At 43.8% G+C, this 20,720-nt stretch overlaps 1 protein-coding gene and 1 non-coding gene across 9 annotated transcripts in view; both read right to left on the reverse strand.

The window, feature by feature from the left end:
- Mgat5 (alpha-1,6-mannosylglycoprotein 6-beta-N-acetylglucosaminyltransferase) overlaps positions 1-20,720 on the reverse strand; it is a 339,269-nt gene that overhangs the window by 128,773 nt on the left and 189,776 nt on the right. For all 8 annotated transcript variants that reach the window (XM_008832465.3, XM_029563238.1, XM_029563240.1 and 5 more), the window contains 2 exons: positions 17,038-17,114; positions 15,227-15,316 (listed from right to left, as the gene is read on the reverse strand). In XM_008832465.3, coding sequence (XP_008830687.1) covers positions 15,227-15,316; positions 17,038-17,114 — 167 coding nt within the window. The remainder of the gene's footprint in view (positions 1-15,226; positions 15,317-17,037; positions 17,115-20,720) is intronic.
- On the reverse strand, positions 3,730-3,835 carry LOC115070240. The gene has a single exon (XR_003849434.1). It is a non-coding gene; the product is annotated as a small nucleolar RNA U6-53/MBII-28 (small nucleolar RNA).

Raw genomic sequence — 20,720 nt, forward strand, 5'->3', positions numbered from 1 at the left:
AAAACAAAATATTTCTTTCTTGCTAGAACCTCAGAGGATTACCAGGATTGGAGGAAAGCCAGCACTCAAGCGATGAAACAACCTTCCACTGAGCAACATTTTCCTAAAAATAAAAGCACCATGAGGAACACGCAGGGAAAATTGTGCTTGTGGCTAAAACTCAACCTCCTTATATATACTATGTTTTCTGCCTGATGTGTGCAGAACCATTTAATGAGCTTGATCCACCAAAACTGCATTCTGTCAATAAAGCAGATCCCAGGAGGACCTGATTGACAGGAATTGCTCTGTTTCAGATCCTTTGGAAGAGCTATTCTCATGCTGGCTCACTGAGCCTAGGGTGCTACACCTATGTCTGGATACCTTCCGTCACCAGCTGCCTCAGCCACACTTCTACAGCTGCGGCTCTTCACTGAATGTTTTTCCTTAGCACAGAGGCCTCTATCTGTTCCATCTGCCCTCACCTCTGCCCAATCATATGGCCTGTGTGATCCTCTTAGAGAGAACCTGTGCATGGCAGCCTATAATTCACCACAATAACATCAGAATTTGGGGAGATGACTCAGTGGGTAAGCATGAGGACTTGAGCTTGATTTCTAGAACCTGCATGGAAGAGCATGGTATGGTGTGTGTGTGTGTGTGCCTGTAATCCAAGTGATGGAAAAGTAGAGACAAGAGGGTCCCTAGGACTTGGTGGCCAGACAGTCCGGCTGAATCAGCAAGTTCTAGGTTCAGTGAGAGACCCTGTCTCAAAAAATAAGGTGGAAAGTGACTGAGGAAGACTCCAACATTGACCTCTGGCCTCCTCAAGTACACAAGGACACTGGCATACACACACACACACACACACAGCTGAAAAACCATTTGGATTCATGGTAACGCACATCCAGCAATCGATAGAGAAACAGAACTACTCTAATAACCTTTGATTTGAAGGCAAAACTGTTTAGACACAAACTAATCTTTGTAGTGCACTAGCCGCAGGCCGCAAGATGAAGAGACAGCAGAATGAGCCAGGAAGACTAGCCCTGCTAGAGCTTCAGAACACTAATGCATATTCCATGGAGAGGGTCCTATAAATCACTTTTCTTGAGTGAAGAGACATCAAATAAAACAATTTAGCTTTTGACATTCCTTCTGGTGATTTAACCTTCTTTGAACTAAATAAGTTTTGGGGCTTCATCACGAGGCTGGTAAATCAAAGCAGTATGTGAATCCCTAAAAAGTCTAACTGGGTTAGGCTGACTTTCAAGGTCCATAGCATGGATGAGTCATTGTACTTAAGGAAAAAGACTGTTGGTGGACACGCACACAGTTCAAGTTGGAGTTTAAAGGAGGGACAGTAGGGTCAAGGTAGATGCATATGCCTATGCAGTTAAGGGTGCCTCTGCAGTGATACTCTATTCCTTTTGAAAGAGTCTCAGTTTTGGTTTCTTGTTAATGTGAGGTGTTCCGTTCTATAGGATCCCTGACACACAGAATTTCATGCTATCTTTTTCAGATGGTAAGCAGAATCAAAACCAAATGCCTAAGAAAAGGCAGATTATCTCTGGGTGATGATGGCATGAGTCCTCCAGTTTTTTCTTTTTTGTTAATCTGCATATTAAAATCTTGTGTGTGTGCACACATGTGCATGCGAGTGTGCACGTAGAGGCTACAGGTCTGTGTACATCTACCCTTCTTATTCACGAGTGAGGTTCCCAGGCATTCCACAGAGAAGACCCAGTCCTATGGCTACTATGTATTATCCTTTGACAGAGTTTAATTTTAAAAATTAAGCACAGTATGGTGGTTAATACTATCAACTTCACAGGATCTAGAATCACTTAGCAGACACACCTCTAGGTATATCTGTGAGGAAGTTTCTAGATTGGGTTATCTAAGGTGGTAAGGACCACCCTAAGTATGTGCAGTGTCAGTCCATGGGCTGGGCTACTGGACTGTACAAAAAGGAGAAAGCAAGCTGAGCACAAGCATTCACTTCTCTGCTTCCTGAGTGTGGATGCAATGTGACCAGTTGTCTCATACTCCTGCCTTTATCCCTTCTTTGCCACGATCGATTGTACCCTTTATCTGTAATCCAAAATAAACCCTTCTTTATGTTGCTTTTGTTGGGTATTTTATCACATCAATGAGAAAAGTAACTAATATTCACAGTTTAAGATGAACAACAAACTATAATAATATAGTATAATAGAAGCTACTTAAAACAGATGAATTGTTTATTTCTAGAACTTTTCATTTAATATTTTCAGGCCTCTGTTGACCATGAGTAACTGAAACTCCATGAAGCAAGAATTCAGATGGGGCAGAGGTGGGTGGATCTGCAGTACCCCTTTTGCCTCCCTATCAGGGCAGGCAGGAATGCCATGCACACAGAACATGAGCTGGGCTGGCTAAGGCTGCAGTGGTCTGCAAGAGCCCCTCTCAGGATGAGAAAGAGCTGTAAGGTAAGGAGGAGCTGCAGTAAGTCTTTTCCATGCCTCAGAACTGGTGGGCTCTAATGAAGTAATGACAGAGTTTCCGAAATCCATCCCAGATCACCGTAGGAGGAACAAAGTCAACTTTTCATAACATAGGAAAGGCAGCAAATGAATTCCCTTGTAGCTGATTACACAAGTATCACATAGACATGCTGCTTACACCAGCTCTCACTAGGTTTCTGGCTCTTGAATGCAAATCTGGCTCCATCTAGCCTGAATCCATCTCAATAGCCAGAATCACCCAAAGTCAGGAGAGGTAGTCATATTCTGGAAACCAGGACATAGCTGTTCTTTTGGATTTAATGTGTAATTTTGCCTGGATGTAGATCCAGGGGAATCATTCTAAATAACAACAAGAAGAGTTCTAATATAATTGGTTTGTTCATTTTAACGGTCTAATTGGATCCCTCAAATTCTCTCATAGATACAGCATTGGATAGCATCACACTGAGCTTATGCATAACACCTCACCATGCCCCTGATTCATGTCTCAGTCAGAAGCTTTAATGTCACAAATTCTGCAATGACAGATTTTTCAAGATATTGTTATAACTGGGAGAAGTTTATCCACTCAGAACAATGTCAATAAAATGCTATTGCCTAGTATTTAAGAGCGCTATGAACAGAATCAATCATTTGATAAATGCATCCATAAGGTGCCACTGCTGCTTGATACCAAAAAATCACACATCTCTCTGAAGATTATTTTTCCCAGCTCCAGGAAGGGGGGAAAGAAGGGAGAAAGGAGGGAGAGAAGAAAGGGAGAAAGGAGGGAGAGAAGAAAGGAAGAAGGGAATCAATGAACCCCCACCTCAGCACGATGCGCCTCCTAGAAGTGTATGATACCCTTCATGAAGCAGTCTTGCAAAAAAAAAATACACAGACTAGCTCTCAGACTCTGATAGAACTAGAAACTAAGAGGAAATATAAGGGACAGAGAGGTGAGTCATAATGCCACAAGAAGAGAGACATCAAAAGTCAGAGCAGGCCAGGCCTGGTGGTAGTGCTGCATGCCTTTAATCCCAGTACTCAGGAGGCAGAGGCATGTGAATTTCTGTGAGATCAAGGCCAGCCCGGTCTACACAGTGAGTTCTAGGTCAGCTGGGGCTACAGGGAGACCCTGCTTTAAAATGAAACAAATAAACAAACAACCCTAAAAGCCAACCAAGCAAAAAAGGTCAGTAAGGACATGAAGGTACTAAGACAAGCTAAAGAAGCTTTCGGTTTTTGGTTTTGTTTTTGCACTGTCCCTCAGGTCTCCACATGAGAAGTTTTATTAAACTCACTGACACCCAAACCTGGCAGCACAGCCTGGCTGGGATCAGTATTAGCATGGCAACTCATCATTGGGACTAAGGAAGCTTCTTTCACAAAGAACTGCAAGCAGGGCTGGGAACGTGGCTTAGTTAGTAGAGTGTTTGGCTAGCACAAAGTCCTGGGTTCCATTCCACCACCACATAAACTGGGTGTAGTAGTACACCTCTGCCAGCCAAACACGTGAGAGGTGAACACAGGAGGATCAGAAGTTTCAGGTCATCGTCAGCTCTACAGAGAGTTTGAGACTAGCCTAGGCTATATGAGACCCTGCCTGAAAAAATAAAATTTAAAAAATGCAGAAAAATAGTCAAATGTGGGGCTGGAGAGATGGCTCAGCAGTTAAGAGCACTGATTACTCTTGCAGAGGACCCACGTTCGATTACCAGCACCCACATGGTGGCTAAAAACCATCCTTAACTCCAGTTCCAGGGGAATCTGAAGCTATCTTCTGACCTCCGAGGCATTGCACAACACGGGTGCACTCACATACATGCAGGCAATACACTCATACACATAAAATAAAAATAATAAATAAAATTTATAAAAAAATAATCAAATGCATTTTGAGCATGTACCAGAAATTATAAATGACAACATAAAAAGTTTATAAAGCTGGGGAGATGGCTCAGTGAATAAAAGGGCTTACCACACAAGTGTGAAGACCTGAGTAAAACCAGACACGGTAGTAGTATGCATCTATAATCCCAGCACTCCCACAGGGAGAGGGGAGGTAAAGACTGGAGAATCCCCAGAAGCTCTCAGGCCAGTGAGCCTGCTGCACGTAGAGGAGAAATAACAGAGAGACTCTGTCTCAAATAAATTGGAAGGTGAGGAACAAGGCCTGCGGTTGTCCTCTGACCGCCACACATACTGTGTGGCAAGTGTGTACCCACATTTACACATACAAATACATGCACACACAGCTTAAAAATAAAGTGTGTGTAGCCAGGCGTAGTGGTGCATGACTTTAATCCCAGGACTCGGGAGGCAGAGGCAGGTGGATCTCTGAGTTCAAGGCCAGCCTGGTCTACATAGTAAGTTCCAGGACAGCTGGGGCTATAGGGAGACCCTGTCTCTAAAAGGCCACACACAAAAAAAGTGTGTAAAGAACAAATCACAGCTGACAGCATTCAGTTCCAAGGAGCCAACAGGCAGTAGTTTGGGACTGGGTGACTTTTGTTTTTGTTCCCTGAGTTTTGCAAGGTGGAGACCAGGAGAAGTAGTTCCGTATAAATGTTGTAGTGTCTGAAACTCACAACCAAGAAGCATCATGAAGACAAACTCCTGGAGGTGAATGGTGGGGAAGACAACAGAGACAACAGCTGGGCTGGCACTGCTCTATGAACTCAGGGTGGTTGAAAAATCCTTTTGCAAAGGGCATCATAAAACTCAGGCAGTGAGAGCAATAACACACAGATGAAAAAGATACAGATAAAGTCTGGGTGCAGAAAGTGGGAAGAACTCAACCATAAATCTCAGCCAACTGCCTTGACTGCCAGGAAATCTTATCTTGCGGAAAGAGCATTTCCGACTTTACACGGCTGAACATGTACAACCTGCGTTTTGGTCTCCTCAGGCAACAGCCTGAAGATATTTTTAAAGCACATCCTGACCCATTCCCACATGTCAGTTTTTAGGTTTTTGTTTTTTTATTGTTCTGTTTTTCTCTTGCAACCTGAACAGTCAATTCTCGATGGCTACCCACTTTGACAAATTAGTCTACACAACACCATTTCCAAGTTATCTCCTGCAGACCACACTGGCCATAAATCCAGATCATTGTGCTGGCTATTAGGATTTCATTTCATGCTTGCATTCACAAGCATTTAAGCTTCCAACCTTTCCTGCTGGGCATTAATCTTGGCAGTAATCAAGGGATTAAGTACACTGAATTTAAACTCAAGGTTAATAGCATGCTCAACCAATATTAGTTTTACATATTGCCAAGGGAAAACAGAAAGGCAGAGACCTTTATGCCCGTTGTTCATGAAAGAGAATAAACAGATTGATGGGTAAGGCATGAAATTGTGTCTTTTGTTCCATTATAAAGGATACACACACACACACACACACACACACACACACACACACACTCATCCACCTGTCCAAACTGGCATCTGGAGCAATAGTTTGTGTACATCTTTAACATCTAGCTTTTAACCACTGAGCAGTTTGATTATCTCAGATTAACTATACTTAACAATAACAAGTATTTAAAAAATAGTATTAATAAGGGGCTGGAGAGAAGGCTCAGTTGATAAAGTACTTTCCCTCAAGTATTGAAGACCTGAGTTAGATCCCAGAACCATGTAAAAAGCTGGGAATGGTGGTGTATCCTAGTAATCAAGGCACTGGGGAGATGGAGACAGGCAGAGCAGCTCACTGGCCAGCCAGACTAAACTATTTGGTGAGCTCTATGCCAGTAAATTAAAAAAAATTCCCACTACCAATAACAGCAGGAACAGTACCAACGAGGGTGGGTGGGGAGACTGCTCAGTGGACAGAATACTTGCCACATAAGCTTGACCCAGAGTTCAGATCTGTAGAACCTACTTAAAAGCCAGGCAGGTTTGATGGTCATCTGAAATCTCAGAACTTGAGAGGCAGAGACAAGGGATCCCCAGAGCAAGTTGGATGGCTAGACTAGATGAATTCAGCCAGTTCTGGATTTAGTGAGAGACTGTGCCTCAATAAAGTGGAGAGTGATTGAGGAAGGCACTTGACATCAACTTTGGGCCTTCACACACACACACACACACACACACACACGTGTGTGTCCACATATAAGTAAACACATATACACGTGCAAAAGGACAAGGAAGAACTATACCCAAGGTTGATGTCTATCTCTGCATGAGCAATGCATCCACATACATGTGCACACAAACACACTAAGACACATACCATAGTATCAGCAAATCAAGAGATCTGGAAATGTATGTTGCTTTCTAGCTTCTGGAACAATGTCATAAGAGGAAAAGATGTGTGGGTGTCAAATACATAAGCATCATCCATCAGTACTGTCTGTGCGGGCGCAAGTTCAAGTTTTATAAAAGCTGCTAGCTGTAAAGGGCGGTGCAGACAGCTGAGTTAATACACCGGAAACAAGGACAGCTGTGGTAATCACTGCACAGGGTGCCTTGCCTCTATAATGGGAGTGGCTACATGACTCACAAAAACTGATGAAAGTGACCTGCCTGGTGGTGTGGAGATAGGAGCTTCCCAATGAATCATTCATGCACTCTACCCCCTGGAGTGCATGACACATGGCTTTCATAAGCTATGGCATCTGGTCCTGGTGGGATTTCTCCTGTTTTAGGGGTACAGCATCAAATTTTGAAGTATTAGAAAGCTACCGATCGAGATCAATGAACTGAAATCAGCGCTAATTAAAGTTGTACTTCCAACACCAGGGGAAATCAGTGCTACTAGTCACTTAGCAGCTTGAGCTCAGTCTTCCTTCTGAATAAGGGCATAAGAGCAGTGAAACACGCGGGACTCTGAACAGGAGACCTAACCCCTTGCAGCAGCCTGTGGCCCGGCTTTCCATCTCCATTGGAAGTAGCCGGCAGTTTAATGAGACTGGTTATCTGTGGCATCTGGCATAAGGGATGTTTCACTTTTCTTGTAACTGTCCTGGCAGGAGCGGATATTCCAAAGACTTGCATGTGCCTTCTGGGAAAATGGACCCAAAGAAATTGGAATTTCCCCAGGAGTCTCATGCTGGAAAAGGAAAAGGCTGAGGCCTGGTGCCAGTCAGAAGAGGAGCTTGACCCCCAGAGAGTGATTTCACACAGTTCTGACAACTTGCCAGACCACCTTGCAGGAGAGACTGGAGCCCAGACAATGATGGATCAGGGGTGGGCAGGACCACACCTTGACCAGGACCACTTAGTTATACATACCTCTTGTCCTCTGTTGAAACCTAAATCTCATGTTGGGACCCTAGAGTTGTGGAGTCACTGACCTGCTTGATTTGTCCCTCTTCTCAGTGTGACCGCATTGAATAAATATCATTTACTTTCCTCTTTCATTGACATATTGGGGACAGGTGGATAACCCTAGCTTATCAGGGATGCCAGGGCCCAGTTTTGACACTAACAAATTCAGGAAAATTCTGGCCACCTCCCCAAACTGCATCCCTAAATAAGGGCAAATCCAAGACTGTCATCACTGCATCCCCATCTACAGGACAGTGTCAGAGAGACAACAAGCAGAGGACAGCAACTGGGGACTCATAAGGGTGGTTTTACTTTAGGGGATTTAACTGAAAAGGATTTGTAGGTTAACAGGTGGTTTAACGTCTTGGGAGGTCATAGCCTCCAGGGTAGAGCCTACTACTGTTGTTTGTTAAATGGACATGTCCCCCTCCAACCTCCATAACTGCTCCTTTTTATTTACATTTATACATATAGATTAGTGCTGCTCTCAGCCTTGGCCAGAGAAGCCTCTTTCTGCAGGGAAGTCATGCAGAGAATGATAGCTGCTCGCAGTACTGGGAATAAGTGACTGTTGAGTTCTCAGTCCTAAATGGGACATCTGTATCAACCTTCCACCACCCCTAAGGCTCAGGGAACTCTGTGGAAGAGGGAAGAGAAAAAGATGTAAGAGCTGGAGAATGGGGAGGAGTGCTGTGAAATGCTGTCTTCTGGACATGCTGAGGTCCTTGTACTCATGAACTCACTGCAGCTGTGGTCACCTGCACAAGACCTCCAGAAGATCAAGCCAGAAAGATGAGTCAACATTCCAGCAGGCAGCACTAATGGAACTTAGTGGGTTACAAAAATAAAAAGGAGCAGTCGTGGAGGTTGGAGGGGGATAGGTTGGGGGTGTCATGGGAGAGTGGGAGGGGCAGTTGTGTATGAATATGATTACAATATATTATATACATATATGAAGTTGTCAAAGAATTAATAAAAGATATTCCAAACAAACTTAAAAAAGTGAAGTTTCATTATTCAGTGCAAGTTGGTATACTTAGAGAACAATGGGGATAAAATAAGGGAGGAGAGGGATGTCTTAAATCTCAAGGCTCCTGTTCACCTGCCAACTACAAGAATGACCTTTGCTTTAGGTGTTCTTGATCTCTGTCATTATTCTGATGGCAAACCTAGAAAAATTCCTGGCTATTTCAGTAAGGGCTGAGAATGGACTTGAAGTCACCCATGTATGTGCTGATTCAATTCACAAAACCAATCAAACAAAGATGGCTTTCTCTTATTGCCAATCACAAGAGAAATCTGGCACATGATACAGGAAATAAACAGGTCTCAGAATTCAGTGAGGCGACAAAATAGGAAAGTTATAATACAGCAAGAGGACAGGAAAAAAAGTATAGCTAGACTAATGATGAACCCCACATAGCTATAGGTATTGTCCAGCATTGTATTTTATTTTTTATTTAGATGTATGTGTGTTTGAGTATGTGCAGGTGCAGGAGGCAAGAAGAGGGCATTAGATCCTTTACAGTTGGAGTACACACTGTTATAAGCCACCTGACATGGGTGCTGGGACAGACTCAGGTTGTCTACAAGAGCAGCAAGCATTCTTAACTGCTGAGCCATCTCTCCAGTCCCTTGTACAGGATTTTTAAAACTACTACAAGGTAAGTGTAGTGTTTGAATGAGAATGTCCCCCATAGGCTCCAAGTATTTGGACACTTGGTCTCTACTTTGTAGTTGTTTGGGGAGGGCCATGGAACCTTTAGGAGGTGTGGTCATGCTTGAGGAAGCACATTACTGGGGATGGGCTTTGAGAGTTCATAGCCATGCCCTTTTCCAGTCTGTCTTTTTTTTTTTAATTTAATTTTTTTACTTTTACAAAAACTTTGAGAATTTCACACATGCATATAAGGTGTTTTGATCAAATCCATGCCCACTCCCTCCCCTCCAACATTCCTCTCTCTGAAGAGGTAACTCTAAAATCTTTTAAGGATTAAATAAGCGCTCCCAAATGCTTTCGACATTTTTGGCCTTAGGAACAGAGTGTGTTCCTAAGAGCCCAAGGACATTTTGACTTTTATCCAAGAAACTGACTGCTTTTCTTTGGGGTCTTTTTACCCTAACTGCCTAGCCAATTCCTACCTCCTATTCTTATCACACCATCCTCTGAAGGGGTTCCCCAAATTGCCAATAGGGAATAAACACACAGACTGCTTGGTCTTCTTCCATGCTGAATAGGGATGCAGGGTGAGGCAATTGGAGTACCCCTTCAGTGGGTCTATCTAAAAGACTCCCAAATTGCAAAACTCTTGTGTCTAAGGGGAGAAGAAAGTCCTTAAATCATGAATAGGAGATGTGAAGGATAAGTAAAGGCAAGAGTAATTAGCATTACAAGTTCTAGACAGGGAACTAGAAAAAAGTCAGAACAGGGCAATCCTCCTCATTTTTCTTTTTTTCCTCATTTCCTCATTTTTCCTCATTTTCCAACAAGCCTACCGCTCCCTATGCATACCTGAAGATGTGAGCGTTCAGCTTTCTGCTCATCTACATACTGCCACTATGCCTTCCCTGCCATTATGGACTCTCTCTCTGGAACCATAAGCCAAATAAATTCTTCCTTCTATGAGTTACCTTGGTCATGGTGTTTTATCACAGCAACAGAAAAGTAACTAATACAGGAAGTTGTTGATTTTGGAAACCATCTCTATTAATTTCACATGACTGGCTCTGTGCACCAGCTCCCAACACAAATGCAAACACACTATCTCATCCAGAGGCAAGCAGTCAAAAGCAAGTGTTTCTCTCTCTCTCTCTCTCTCTCTCTCTCTCTCTCTCTCGCACACACACAAACACACACACACACACACACACAAAACATATGTGGTAACAGGCATGTTTGTTGGCTTCGCTTAGACATTCAACAATGTACATGCTTATCAAATATCAAATTATATACTATAAGTATATGCAACCTTTGTCAATTAAAAAGGAAGACACAGAGCTGGGGAGATGGCAAAGTACTTACCATATATGCATGTGGACCTGAGTTCTGATCCCCAGCACCCAAAAAAATAAAAAAGAGTTGAGAGGTAGCAGTGTGTACCTGTAACCCCAACACTGAGGAGGCAGACAGAAGGATCCCTGGGGCTCACTGGCCTGCTAGTCAAGCCTAATTTGTGAGCTCCAGATTCAGTGAAAGACCCTGTCCAAAATGAAAGGTGGAGAGCCATGGAGAAAGTCACCCAATATTGACATATGCCAATGTACACACATGAACACACTACTTCACACAAAACCAATCAATCAACCAATTATCAGAGGAAGGAGGAAGAGTTCCATTTCTACATGACCAGAAATCAAAGCACCACAATCAGATTAGACTAGTAACTTGATCTTAGCTCTAAAATAGAATGAAAAGCCCATTTAGACTGTCTGAGCCTGCAAGTATCCTCTCCAGAACTCTACTTTTCTCTTCTATCCTTCCTCCATTGGGAGGAGGGTAAGGGAGGTGGTTTCAAGGGAAGAGAACCAAGTCCTGAGTCATTCTAGAGATCTGAACCACTTCCCTACATCTTCCCAGCTCCTGCCCAGGAGTTGAAGAAGAGGCTGGGGAACCAATGCAGAATCTAACACCGTCATCTCCTCGGTCCTGTCCAGTCTACAAACCCTTGGCAAGGTGTGAAATTGAGCCCTGCCTGTCAATTACGGCACACAGCTGGGCTCTGACTTCCTCTATCCCAGGAATAGGGCGAAAAGAACTTTTTCAAATTAAAGGGTGTGTGGGAGGGTGAAGAGTCTTTCCCCTCAGGGCAGGAGGTACTTCTAATTAACTAACTGTCATCAGTGCTGGGGTTCTCCTGATACCCAGAATATAACCTTTGTTAAAGAAAAAGTCTGTGGGTGTGGCTTAGTGGGAAACAGAAGCTTAGGATATATATGTGAGGCCTTGGGCTCAAACCCTAGTGCTCAGGGAAAGGGGTCTGAGACCTTGATCTATTTTGGAAAGACGGTATATTAGTTACTTTTCTTTGAGACAAAATACCTGACAAAAGCAGCTTAACGAAGGAAGGGTTATTTTGGCTCATAGTCTGAGGGTGCAGTCCACCATCTTGGGGAAGTCAAAGCAATAGATGGCAGCTGGCCGGATTGCATCCTTAGTCAGAAAGCCGAGAGGTGAAAGTTGGAGCTCAGCTTGCCTTCTTTTTATTCAGTCTGGGACTCCAGCACAAGGGGCTGCCCACACTTAGGGTAGGTCTTCCCACTCAATTAACCCAACCAAAAAACTCCTTTGTCAGACATGCCCAAAGGTATGTCTCCTAGACAATTCTAGATCCTGTCAAGTTGACAATCAGTGTTAATCATCACAGAGGGTGGATGACAATGTAGGAAAGGAGCCAGGGATCACAGGCCCTATAGAAAGAATGATTTGGGCTTTGTCACCAAACAACTTGTCCTAGTCAGTTTATGATACAGAAAAAGAGGTGCCTAGATTATACAAGAAAAACTAGAGCACAAGTGTTTTATTCAGCCTGAAAAACAGAGCTGTTCCTCAGGACATCACTAGGGAACGGTTACAATGGGGCAGAATAACAAAATAACTGGCAGCAGAGAGCCAACCAAAGCTGCCCAGCACCTGCTTAGTCAGTCCCTAAGGCTGCCTGGTCCACAGGACAAGGGGCAGCCAGCAGGTTCGAACTCCCTTCTACATTCTTCCCCTGTAGCTCACAAGGGATAACCTTAACTCTTCTTTTCTGTGGTGAGACAGGTGTCATGTATCTCAGGCTGTCCTCCAATTCACTAGGTAGCCAAGGAGTACCTTCAACTTCTGATCTTCCTCCCTTCACCTCCCCAGTGTTGGGATTACTGGTATGCACCACTATCCCCATTTTATGCAGTTCTGGGGATGAAATCTACGGCTTCTTGTATGCTTACGAACATATTCTTCCCAAAGGTGAAATGGGGGTCACTGAGGCCAGTCACCTAAGGGGTCTGTCAACAGCTCTGCAACCTTTCATAAACCTGCTATTTAAATTCAAGAGTACAAGCAGGCATGGTGGTGCACGCCTTTAATCTCAGCATTCCAAAGGCAGAGGTGGGCCAGTCTGGTCTACATAATGAGTTCCGGGATAGTTGGGGCTACAGGAAGACTCTGTCTCTAAACAAAAATAAAAGCAAAATAAAAAGCAAAACAAACAAATTAAAGAGTACAAATGAAAATGAAGCTCAGATAAAAAGGAGGAAAAGAAAGTAAAAGGAGCTAACTTAGCTTGTAAGGACACAGATAGCTTGGCCAATGAACCTAGGAGAGGATCGATATTGCTCAACATTAAGGAGATGCAAATTAAAACAATAGCAAGTCAAGACTTCAGGTCCATTAAGATGGTGAAACAGGAAGGTAACAAGTCTTAATGAGGCCTTGGAGAACTTGGAGCTTATGTATACTATTGTTCAGAAAGGAAACCTGTACAGACCCTGTTTAAAAATAGTATGTTAACTCCTCACAAAATTAAGAAGAGATTTACAGTATGATCCAGTGTTGTAGAGCAGTTCTCTCTGAATCGAAACATGTCATTCTGGAAGGAGATTCATTTGAGACTCAGGAAGGAAATAACTCAGTAAGTCTCAGGGAACCTCTGAAACAAGATTCACAAGGTCCCTCCCTCACCAAGGCCATATAAGCCAAAGGACTGCTGAGGAGAGGAGACTCTGACCTGTTGAGCTGCCTTCAAACTGTGTGAAGAGTTCCAAGGATGCAGCTTTGGTGAGCTGTCACCCATGCTGGGTTGGGCTTTTCAGTGATGTGTCTGTCTGAGTCACCTATGCTCCTGGAAGTAGCCCCTCACCCACAGTCCTGTAAATAACCCTAATAAACTCAATGCCCTGCCAAGTTGGACTGTGGCAGAATCTTTGCTTTGCTCTGTTCACTGGTCCCTATATAGGGTAAGTAGACAATTGTTCACATCTCCCAGGAAAAGGCTCATATCTCAGTATCCAGCAATTCCACTTCTGTGGATGCACCCAACGGAAATAAAAGCAGTCTTGAAGGGGTATTTGTACACACATGTTTATAACAGCATCATTCACAATGGCCAAAAGGAGAAGTAACCCAAGACCCAGTGAGAGATGAATGGGTAAGCAAACAATACAATGGAATATTATTCAGCTTTTAAAAGGGAGGAACTTTTAACATGTGCTCCAATGATGAACCTTGAAGATACATACTGAGTGAAACGAGCCAGATACAAAAGGGCACACTGTGTGACTTTACTTTTCTGCAGTACCTAGAAAAGTCAAATTCAAGACACAGAAAGTAGAAGGGTAGTTGCTAGGTATTGGGTCAGGGGAATGGGGCGTTAGTTTAATAGGTATAGAGTTTTTAGAGTGGTGAGGACTGTACTCACAGTACTTGACTATACATTACTAATATTTAGGACAGTATGATTCTGTTAGCAAAGAATTTGTCTAGCAGGGCCGGGTGTGGTGGCACATGCCTTTAATCCCAGCACTTGGGAGGCAGAGACAGGAAGATCTCAGTGAGTTCAAGGCCAGCTTGGTCTACATAGTGAGTTCTAGGACAGCTGGGGCTACAGGGAGATCCTGTCTCAAAAGACCAAAAAAAAAAAAAAATTGTCTAGCATGCATAGGCCCTTGGTTTGATCTCAGCATTGCACAAACAGTATGGTGGTACATGCCTGTAATCCCAGGACTGGGGAGGTAGAGGGAGGAGGATCTGAAGATTAAGGGCTACCCTTTGGTAGACAGTGAGCTCAGGGATAGCCTGCATTACATGAGACCTTGTCTCAAAACACCTACTGATGATGAGGAAGAGGAGATGTTTTCAAAGACATAAAAAGAGTCTTGTTAGGATGTTTCCTTGGCCCTGCACTCCAGCCATCTTCCTCCCAAGGTTGAACACTCTTTGGACTATGCATCAAGGGGTCCGCTTTCTCAGTCTCAGCCCACTGCTTATGGGCTGAAGATACTCTGATGATTTGTTCCCAAAGACAGGGTCACTTGCCACTAAGTCTGGAACCTATATATAGGTGGAAGGAGAGAACCCAGCAAGATGTTCTCTGACCTCCACATGTATGCTGTCTCTCACACACACACACACACACACACACACACACACACACACACACATACACACACACAGTTTAAAAAAAGACAAAACGGAACACACACAGATAGCAAGTCTTATGTGTCTTTTACTACAATAGGAAAATTTGGAACAAACAATGCAAGCAGCTAACTTGGGCTATTTTTCCTTTAAGGGGAAAGAAGACAGTCTTGAGGAGGTGGGGAGAAGAAGGGAATTGCATGTCCTTCTTGTCAAAGCATCACATCTTTTTCAGCTTTTCTAACTCCAGGCTCAGCTGCAAGACAGCCTCAAAACATCTCTCTCTCTCTCTCTCTCTCTCTCTCTCTCTCTCACACACACACACACACACACACACACATCTGGAGCCATAGGAAGTCACTCACCTCACTGAGGTAAATAAAAAAGGAGCAGATAGTTCCGTCCACTCCATAGTCTGCGTAGCAGGGATCTGAGCGCCACATATCTTTCATCCACTGAAATGACAAGAGCAGAGGACATTGCTCAGCAGTCAGTTCCAAGTGGTGGAGGAGGAGGCAAGGGGACAAAAAAAGGAAGGTAGGGTGAATGGCTCAAACTGTGTCCCATTGGTAGAGAAGAGAGACCCTGAGCTGCGGGCAAGGTGACCAGATGCTCAGCTCCTGGAGAGTCCACAGCAGCTTTGTGTAATAGAGACCAGCAGTGATGAAGAGCAGAGGGTGTTATTAAGACCATTCCCATCTCCTTTCATCCAATACCCTCTGAGGGCTACAGTTCCACAGCCCACAGCACAGGACCTGGGGCACAGAGCTCAGGGAGAGGGCAAAGTACCACAAAGTTTGAGTGAGCATTTACAGACTTCCCAAAAGAACATTAGGAAATGGTCCCAGGGTTGTTCTCACCATTCTTAATGAGACTTGAATGCAACCTTTTTCTGAATGCCATTGGGTAGGAATGATCTCTCGGAGGGCAGGCCATACAAATGTGGTATTTTTCAAAATGATATATGAAACAAACAAAACAAAACAGAACAAGCTCAGGAAGCCAGGTGTGCATTTGTAATCCCAGGTGGATGATGCCTGAAGAGTAACACCTTAGGTTGGTACCACGTCTCCACTGGCACATTCACATGCACATGTACCTGCACAACTCACATACACAAGGTCAGGCTGCAGCTCAGTAGTAGAACACTTGCCTAGCTTTCTGGTATTCTGGAGGTCCTGGGTTTGATCATACACACACACACACACACACACACACACACACACACACACACACACACACACAGAGTTAAGAATGAGTGATCAAGGTGTAGAGATTAAGAGACTGCAGAGTGCTTGCCCCTGAATAGGATACCTCATCAAACCTCTGTCACCCAAGGCTAAAGGAGCATTGTGGAAGAGGCGGTGGAAAGATTCCAAGAGCAGAAGTGGTGGATGACCACAAGGAAACAGAATTTTCCAGACACTCATCTGAACCTACAGCAGCAGTAACAACATGCACAAGTCTCATGCAAGCTCAAGCCAGACAAAATCCCAGCATAGAGGTGGGGAAGTGGGGAAGGAGCCCCAACCCTAGCTAAGGAACTAATGGCAACCAATAGCTTCTGGGAGAGGTAGAGCCGATTTTCTTTAAGAGTGTGACGCTAAATAGGTTAACTAGGTTCCAGTGAATGGACCCACATTGAAGTACATTTGGGGCTATAAATTTGAGTCAATATATATGACAGAGTACATGAAATCCAGTGCAAAGACTCCTTAAGAGAGGTGCACATACAGGAAGGGGGATGTCTAAATATATGATCAACATATATTTTAGGAAATTTGTAAAAATTCAATTTTTAAAAAAATTAAAGAAAAAAAGAGAATGAGTGGTCAAGCATTTCTGGGCACTCACTGGTATATGCAAATATGACCTTTACACCACAGTCTGGTTTAAAGGAGCATGGCTCTGGGGATCCAGGGAAGGAGGGTGCTAAATAAACACTGTTCCTTGTCCTTGGAACTTGAAGAATCACCAGTGGGGTGGAGGTTTGGGAAAGATGGCCACCTCAAGTGGCCCAAGGTCTCAGTCTGGTCAGTGAGAACCGGTGCTGACCAGCCCCAAGGAGGAGGCAGGATGGAGACACCGCTGAAAGAACTGGCTTCAGGGACTCATGCACTCACTTGTATCCCAAGATGGAAGGTAATGGGATGAACAGGCGTAGCTTCTGTCTTACCTTGATTTTCCCCTCGCAGTGGGGGTAGCCATCCATGGGAGGCAACACACATTTTTCTTGAGCTCCATTAATGATATCTGTAAAGAATGAAAAACAGGAAACCGTGATGTCCCCAACATAGAAGCCCAACATTACCACATACAGAGAGAGAAACAAAAGCAGAGAGGTCTACATTGGAGGCCATGTTCTGACCCATGGAACCCTTCCATCTCCAGATATGATTGATGGTTGCCAGTAGTAGGGTGTTGGGAGGGGACACACGCCATTCCATGAGGAAGTTCTGTGCTGTTTTACTGGTATTCAAAAAGAAAGTTATGTCAGTCTCTATGACAACCAGGTAAGTGCTTATCAACAGAGCTCTCTACCTCTGAGATGTGATCTTAATGAGTGATAGATTAACTGTGGGTGCTTCCACAAATCAAATGCAATGTTTACTAGGTACCATACAGCCATCTTTTAACTTACTGGTCAGTTCATCAGTCACACAAATACACACACACACACACACACACACACACACACACACACACAAAAAAAAGGCAAAAAACCAAAAAAAAACAAAAAAAACCCCAAAACAAAAAAAACCCTTGCAGCATTATCAGTGATCAACCCTGCAACATGATAAAAGATTCTTCTATTACACATTTATTTAACATTGATGATAATCGGTCCTCATTGAATAAGACATCTGAAAATGAGGTTGCAAAAGAAGTCTCAAGCCAGGCATGGCCATACATAATTGTAATCCCAATACTCAGGAGGTAGAGGCAGGAGGGTCAGAAGTTTAAGGGCAGATTTGGCTATGTACTAAGTTTGAAACCAGTCTGGGCTACATGAGACCCTGCCCCAAAAGCACACGAAGAGACCGGTGGTCATGAATTAGCCTTAGTCCTCATCCTATCAATGCTTACAAGTTGGCACTATGTATGAGGACCATAACTGCTGGCTCCTGGATGATGGTGCTAAAAGTGAGGAAAGGACATGGAAGAGAACAGATGGGGAAAGAGAGAGGGAGAGGTTTCCAAGCCACAAAAGATATTCAGAGCTACGGGGGCTTTCCCACAAAGAGAGCTGCTATTGAGCCTCTACCCATGGAGTTCAGTAGACAACCTCCTTCCTCAGGTACCTTCCACTTTTTTTTATTTTTTTTATTTTTTTTAAGACAGTCTCTTACTGGCCTGGAGCTCACCAAGTAGGCTAGGCTGGCTTGGCAGCAAACACCAGGATCTACCTGTCTTCACCTCCCTTGTGCTGTGATTACAAGTATGCACCACCACAGCATGCTTTTTTGCATAGATACTAAGAGATTGAACTCAGGTCCTCGTAGGCCCTTTATAGTATGAGCCATCTCACCAGCCACTGAACAGGTTCTTTCTAAGAATATGATGGTGCTGACTTTTTACCTAGAAGTGAACAGGCCTCCCACAGGTTAAGGACATATGATTACTTTCCTATCACTATTTAAAAGGAGTAACAGGAAGAACAGAAGGAAAAGTGGGATTATAAAAACTCTCAGAAATTTCAAGAACCACAGCCATCTGTCCTGCCACTGGAAGTTTCAGGAAACAGAGCTGAATCTCCCTCTGCAGTCCCATTGCCAACTGTGAGGATAACCATCCTCAGGAGGAAGGGAGGGTTCCACTCTGCCTGGTGGTACCCCACACATATTTCCTCTCAAAAGATAAAGGGTCTCCAGCAACTGTTTTGTGTGTACAGCATGGTAGCATTTCTCCCCGCACACCTGATAGGAATGTAAGCCCACACTTAGATGGCCTCTGTGGAGTGCACCCATGTGAGCCCCACCACTGCCCCAGCTCCCTGGCATTAGCCAGGTCCAGCGATCTCCACACTAGGCTTGCAGACGTGGCTCTTGCCGGCTGCTTCATCAGCAGGCTTGGTTGTAGGAACCAGCAGCAGTAAATCAGAGGGAAAAATACAGTGAAATACAGTGTCCCATTCTAAATGGCCTAACACTGCTTGTTCTCAGCTCAGCAAATCTTTATCTAGGCCTACTTCACATCTGTACCATGACAGAAGAGACTGGATTTCTACAACTGGGACCTAGGGACAGGATCCCAGTCACAGGACGCTCCCTGCTCCCCAGTGGAGGTGGGAGGCCAAGGCATGACTGAGCAGCAGGACTCACCTGCAGCCCCCACGGGGACACACAGGTTGAGAATCCCTCACCCAAAATGCCTGGGACCCTCTGGTTCACACTTCACAAGTCAGATACTGTGATCTCTGCATAGATTTGACTTTAGGTTGAACATTCCTAACAGAATATCCAAACTCCAAAATGTTCCCAAATTAAAATTTTTATCTAGAAATATTTTATTTTTTATTATTTACTTATTCATTTAAGCTTTCATTACATATTATCTGTGGGGCAGGTTCTCCTCAAATCCCATCACCTCCCCTTTCTCTTTTCATGCTTTTACTTCTACTTCCATATGATTTGATGTATGTATATAAAATATGTTCCTCTGTTGACAGATGCCTGCATAAAATCTGAAATAAAATAATCAGTTGCATTTTATTTATTTTTGTGTCAAGGTGGGAGAGGTGTGAACCACAGTGTATATGTGGATGTTATAAGACAACTTGAAGTAGTCAGTTTTCTCCTTCCACCACGTGGTACCTGGAGATCAAACCTCAGGTTGCCATGCTTGGCAACAATCGCCCTTTACCTGCTGTGCCATCTCACTGTCTCGCTGGTCCCCTAAATTTGAAATTTTGGAGCATCATGTCAGTACTCAAAAAGTTTCTGATTCTAAGACACATCAGAGCTCATGTTAAGGGTGCTCAATCTGTATCAGACACTTCGAAAAGCCTTCCCTGTATTTCATTGTTTTTGTAGACTTTAGCCCCAAGAGCTGGAAATATAATCATCATTGCATTAGAGAATTTCGTAGGATACTTCTCAAAGCATATTTGCAACCTTCTACTTTTCCTGATTCATAAAACTGTGGGGGGGGGGGGGGGAGGGGGAGGGAGAGAGAGAGAGAGAGAGAGAGAGAGAGAGAGAGAGAGAGAGAGAGAGAGAATTTCAAAACTCAGGGCAGAGATGAATTCTTCTATTTACTCTGGAACAGAAACTGAGGAAACCATGAGAACAAGCCTCCATGGAACTGATGGGCCGTAGCGAGTCTGTTTGCTAGAGGGAAGATGATAGCGGAGGCACTGGATTCTGATGGGCCTTGAAGGAGGGCTTTCATGAAGCTTAATATCCTTGAATAATGTGGTTTTTAAAATATATTTTTATTGAGTCTTTGAGAATTTCATACAATGTATTTTGTTCACATTCCAGACCCTCTTCTGTCCTTCCCCACCTTAACTCCCCAACTGATAGCATGTTCTTTATTATTAGTTTTCTTTTTTTTAAAGGCCTATCAGTTCTAATTTGCATTTGCCAAATGCTCTTGGGTGTGAGTCCATCCCCTTTGAGTCTGGTCACAACTTACCTGGTGTTACACCTTAAAGAAAACTGGCTCTCCCTCTCCCAGTAGCTGCCATTGCCAATAGAGCCTCAGCTAAAGCTGGGGCTTCCTGCCCGCCTTTCCCATTCATGCTGCATTTTTGTCTGGCTTAGGTTTGCACAGGTCTTATGTATGGTGTCACAAGTGCTGTGGGTTTATATGTGCAATTGCCCTGTTGTGTTCAGACAAAAAAAAAAAAAAAAAAAA

This window comes from Nannospalax galili, unplaced genomic scaffold, assembly GCF_000622305.1.
Source record: "Nannospalax galili isolate Female #2095 unplaced genomic scaffold, S.galili_v1.0 scaffold995, whole genome shotgun sequence".
Lineage (NCBI taxonomy): Eukaryota > Metazoa > Chordata > Mammalia > Rodentia > Spalacidae > Nannospalax > Nannospalax galili.